Source organism: Camellia sinensis, chromosome 9 (genome assembly GCF_055761805.1).
Source record: "Camellia sinensis isolate YWXY chromosome 9, ASM5576180v1, whole genome shotgun sequence".
NCBI lineage: Eukaryota > Viridiplantae > Streptophyta > Magnoliopsida > Ericales > Theaceae > Camellia > Camellia sinensis.
The window spans coordinates 194931118-194936699 of record NC_138969.1 but is presented as its reverse complement, the minus strand read 5'-3'; the positions used below and the strand labels follow the sequence as shown (position 1 = coordinate 194936699).

The 5582-nt window shown below is 32.1% G+C and overlaps 1 protein-coding gene across 1 annotated transcript; it reads left to right on the top strand.

Moving 5' to 3' along the window:
• Positions 1-764: 764 nt before the first annotated feature.
• On the top strand, positions 765-4725 carry LOC145798938 (uncharacterized). The gene is made up of 2 exons (XM_082888332.1): positions 765-1329; positions 3911-4725. The coding sequence occupies exons 1-2, from the start codon at positions 939-941 to the stop codon at positions 4420-4422; spliced, it is 903 nt and encodes a 300-aa protein (XP_082744458.1). The 5' UTR covers positions 765-938; the 3' UTR covers positions 4423-4725.
• The last annotated feature ends 857 nt before the right edge of the window (positions 4726-5582 follow it).

Sequence of the window (5582 nt, the reverse complement as noted above, 5' to 3'; positions counted from 1 at the left end):
TTTAATCACTTTTTTTTTTTTTTAGATTCACTTGATTTAAATACACTTAAAAATTAAATATTTTTAAAAAGCTAAAATTAGAAAATTATGATACTTAAGGGCCTAAATGTATATATCCTATTATAAAAAAAAAGATGGCTAGGTTTTTCTTAAGTTTAAATTCAAACTTGAGAGAACTTGAGGAGTTTGCGGGATCCATCATGGGTCATATTTTGATGATTTAAAGTGTTTATTTTATAAAATTCTCTGTATATATCATTCATGAAAAATATTAAATTAATCTAATAATCATAACATTTTTATTTTGTCAAGTTTGTCTTCGAAAAAATAAATGGTAAATATGTTTTCAAAAATAAACTTTTTTTTTTTGAAAAACAAACATAATAAAATAAAAAAGTTATAATTATTAGATCGATCTAGTCTTGATTAGTGTGTGGTGTTTTATTGTATGAGTAATCCAAAGGTTGAGAATCTTTCATGATAATATTCATGATATATTTTTCATGATCCCTAATATTACTGTTAACTAAAAATGTCTCTTGTCAAAAAGAGGGCTAAGTTGTCCTCAACCGTACCCAAAAATTTCAATATTACAGTAATAAAGTAACTAAAAAACACCGAATATACACCATATATGAGGGAAGATTCATCCAATACCGTGATATGAAGATTAGCATAAACCCATACACCAAACACACACTTACACGTGTACATAAATATATACATATATATATATGTACCTATCATCTTCTTCATTTTGTCATAATGTCCTCATTTCTCTGACTCCATTAATGGATATGCTCACCCTATCGACATAATCTCAACATAACTGTCTTTTTCAAGAAAAAACCCACTTTCACATTTTATATAATACCATCTGGGTCTTCTTTAGTTTGATCAGAAAGAGAGTTTTTTGAAGCTTTTTTTGCAGATCAACAATGGCAGCGAGGTACAAGAGGGTGGCGGAGGCGTTTGATGAGGTGGCGCGTGCTAGGCTCTGCGAGAGTAGCGGAAGTGAGTACTCGCCACCGGAGACGGCGGTGGATCTGTCGGATTTGGTGAATTCGTTTATGGAGAGAGAGAGTGGAGGAGGAGAGAGAGAGAATGAGGAGGGTGATGGAGAGAATGGATTTGAGAGAGAGAGTTATTGCTGTGATTCGGAGTTGAAAGAGAGTTTGATTGGGTTGTTGGGTTGTGATGATGATGATGAATTGAAGAGAAACATTGGTGTAGAGATTGAAGAAGCGTATCGAGTTGTCGGGAATGGTTCGTCGCCGGAGTTTAAACGGAGGTTGATGAAACGGCTGCGGGAGAGAGGCTTTGACGCCGGTGAGTCCCTCTCTCTCTCCTCCCTTCTCTCTCTCTATACATACCTACATTGAACACACATATATCATTTTTTGTTTCAGGATGAGTAATGCTAAATAAGCTAGTATGTGAATTATAGCAATTTTAATTGGAAATTACAGCGTGTGTTTGGTTTAGTTTTGGAAGTTAAATTTTCAAAAAAAAAAATTTAGGGAAAGAGTTTAGAATTTTTTTTTTTGATTTGTTTGGTTGTATATTTTGAAAATAGTATAAGAGTTTGGGATGATTTGATATTTTGTTATAATTAAATAGATGTGTGTGTGAGAAAAAGTGATTGAGAAGAAGAGATGAGAGGGAAAAAGTGATTTATTGATGGGTAGAAGAGAGGGAGTGATTTTGAAAATTTTTCTCAAAAAATTGTGGATAAAATTTAAATTTTTTTTCAAAAATTATGTTTTGAGAGTTAAACCAACAAGATCACAGTGTTTTTTATAGAAGGAAATGACAAAACAAAACTAATATAACCGACCTCTCAAGTAATTGTGGATAAAATTTTATTAAGTTTATGATTTATTTTTCAATAATTATTATTATATAGACATAAATTTAATCACATAATTAAAAGGAAAATGATTTATATATATATAAATTTAATTTAGAATGATTTGCTAATTACATTTATGATATTACAAAGACAACAGTATGTTTGTTTCGATTAAAAATAAGAGAATTATAAGGTGTCAATTCATAAATTTTCTAAACTAAAATTTTATCACTACTCATGAATTGAACAAATCAATTAGATTGATAATTCCTCCAGTATATATGGGGACTATTGAGTCTCACAAAGGGTGAAATATAAAAGGGCAAACTACCTTGTGGTTTCGGTCGGGTGCAGTTTATTTTCTGACATTCGGAAATCACTACACAACTTCTTTTTTGATTGACGGACTAAAACGCACAATTAATTTTTCTGTCTAAGATAACAGAATGTAAAAGTCAAGCGCCTCTACAGAAAGTGAGTCCGTTTTTATGACGAAAATATCCTTTCTACATCTTTAAATTTACAAAAGATGCCATTCTATTTTCAACCTTCTTTTTCTTCATCTCTTCTTTTTTCCTCTCATCCCCTCACATCACTACCCATATCCATCTTCTCTAACATAATGAACAAACACATCTTTTGTCATGTGTACATATATATATATACATATATATATTTTTCTTGATCATGTGCATATACATATATATATATATATATATATATATATATATATATTTGTATACATACACAAATCGAAACCCATTTTATTTTTATGTTTATTTTTATTTTTTAATTGAAGAGAACTGAAATTCCTCCAATACATATACATATATATATATATATATTTGTATACATATATAAATCTAAACCCATTTTAATTTTAATTTTATTTTTTTGATTGAAGAGAACTAAAATTCCTCCCATACATATACATATATATATATATTTGTATACATATACAAATCCAAACCCATTTTAATTTTTTTTTTTTTTTTGATTGAAGAGAACTGAAATTTGTATACATATACTTTTGATTTGGGATTTTTTTTCATGATTTCTTTCAAATTAACGTTATTTTGATTAGCCTTTTGATTTCTTTCATGTTTTCTGTGTTGATTTAGAGATGATTATTATTGAACAAAATAAAAATAAAATAGAAGATTGGAGTCACAAGTTGCTGATTATATATGTATATGTATAATGAAGAAAAAGATGAAGGAACAAAGTTTGAAATGGGGAGAGAGAGAGATGAAAATGAGATTGTATATGTATATGTATGTATACATATAAAGTTTGAAATGGAGAGAGAGAAGAAAAAGATGAAGATGGAGAGAGAGAGAACTGGGTTTCCCTTGAAACGGAGAGAGAGTGAAGAACAAAATGAAGATGAGGGTATAATTATCAATTTATAACTTCTGTTAATAGAAGTTAGTGTGCGTTTTAGACCATCTACCATAGGGGAGTTATGTGGTGATATTTGAACGTCAGAGAGGTAATCCGTAAATGGCTAAAACCATGGGGGTAAAGTAAAGTTTGCCTAATATAAAATGAGAAGTCCGATAGGGATTGAAAAACTAAAGTAGGATGAAATATAACATTACAAGTAGTTCTAGAGATTCCAAAATTATTGATAGGATAGGGTTATATTAATCCTCTCACATTCCAATTTTGAGTAAAATATAAATTTGAAGAGATTGATAATCTCAAAACAATGATACTATATATCTAGAAAATCATCGAGAAAAGTATTCAGTTAAGCATAGACTATAATCATTCTGGATGTGACTCATATATCACCAATTTTAAATATATAGGGTACATTTCACTTTTGGGTAGTTTAAAAAAAAAATCATGATCATTAACATTTTCGAGCTCTAATTTATTAATTTCAAAGCTAATAGTCTCATATAATCCAGACTAATGAAACCAACATGATAGTACAACATTCATTAGCACAACCATGCTCATAGGTTATGTGAAATAATGTGGAATGTGTATATCAAAAATTGCAATGTTGTGATAGAGTTTGAAATTTCCTAACCAACTCTGACTCTACAGGACTCTGCAAATCAAAATGGGAGAAAGTTGGCAGGCTTCCATCTGGTTCATATGAGTACATTGACGTCAAACTTGCCGAAACTCGCTACATAATCGAATTCTGCCTCGCCAGGGAATTTGAAATCGCACGGGCAACAGAGAGCTACACTTCACTGCTAGAATTGTTCCCTCCAATTTTTGTGGGAAAAGTTGAAGAGCTCAAGCAGGTAGTGAAACTAATGTGCAATGCTGCCAAAGACTCTATGAAGAGCATGAACATGCCTGTGCCGCCTTGGAGGCGACACGAGTATGTCCAGGCGAAATGGTTCGGGTCTTATAGGCGAACCATCAATGAAGTTCTGATTAAAAAGGGATCAGATACTGATGTGGTGTCGGCTAAGAAAAGATCAGTTGGGTTCGTGGCATTGCCGACAATTTCTCATCACTGCAGAGAAGGTTTTGGGAGTAGGGTTGGGATAAAAGTGGGGCAATTAGCCATGGCATTGAATGGCACTACCAACATGCTTTTGTAAATATGGGGTGGAGAGTTGTGTGTGGTTAATTTCATTTTTTAGTACTATGAATATTGTTTTTAGAATGATTATTAAGGTGAGATGCCCACAAAGTTGAGGTTTGTTTGGGCATTTGTTTTGAGAAGTAATAGTTTTTTTTTAGGCCATGTCAAAAAGGGGCTAAAAGTTTGCTATAGTTGCTAGTATGGTTATGGTTTGAATCAGCCAAATTCCACACAAATTGGAGGGAAAAGTTGGATCCTGATTTTTAAAAGATGTAAATGTTTATTATATATTATATGGATGTTACCAATTTATTTAAAATCTCTCTTATATTTGGCTCTTGTTAGTCTTTCATCCATGGCCTACCTCGTGGCTTATTTTGACAATTCTACATTAGTTAAATATTAAAAAAATATATAAATGGAGAAAATTTCATAAAATTTATTAGCATGACTCATTTTTATCCATCAATGTATGGTCTGTGTCCAAATTTATAATTGATTTCTATATGAAACTTAATTGTTATTTTAAAGGTCAGTTTTGTTTAAATTTTAAACAGGGTTGTATAAATAAATTACTCATAAAAAAAGTTGGGATAATTATTGTGAAATCCCATTTGGGAGGGTTTTGGACTGACAGATCCTCATTTATTTTTAATACTCTTAAAAGTTCCATTTTTTTGGTAATGCTATCCGGGGAGATCTCGTTTGGTTGAGTTGGGTGGATTTTCTGACTGTTTTGCCCTTTGTTTTTGTGTGGTAACGTTTTTGGCTGGTTTGGCAATCCCATTGATTATGGTTCTGCTTAGAGGGAGGACAATTTTTGTGGGGGTGCAATCTTCTGGGGTGTATTTGCAGGTTGTGTGTGTGCGCGTTTATAGTGTATCAAATCGAAAAGATTATTGTGCATGTTTTGGTTGGGAGGCTGCGAACGTAGGTATTGGCGATTGTAATTACACGCAGGTAATGTACTTGGGGTTATGGTGATCCGGTTTCTTGGGATTTTACAGTTGTGGGGTGAGGGGGGATGAGATTTTACAGTTGTGGGGTGTGGGTGGAATTAGATGGGTTGGTGGGATTATATTTTTCTCTCTAATTCCATGTCATGCAGTATTTGTGTTTTCCAAGGTTTAATCGCATATGCTATTGTTTCCAGTTGCAGGGATGGGCGATAACCAA

Excerpts from the sequence above, each read along its gene's own strand:
- LOC145798938 (XM_082888332.1), top strand. The coding sequence starts at position 939 with ATGGCAGCGAGGTACAAGAGGGTGGCGGAGGCGTTTGATGAGGTGGCG. Across the intron at positions 1,330-3,910 it reads GGAGAGAGGCTTTGACGCCG|GACTCTGCAAATCAAAATGG; the intron begins GTGAGTCCCTCT and ends CTGACTCTACAG.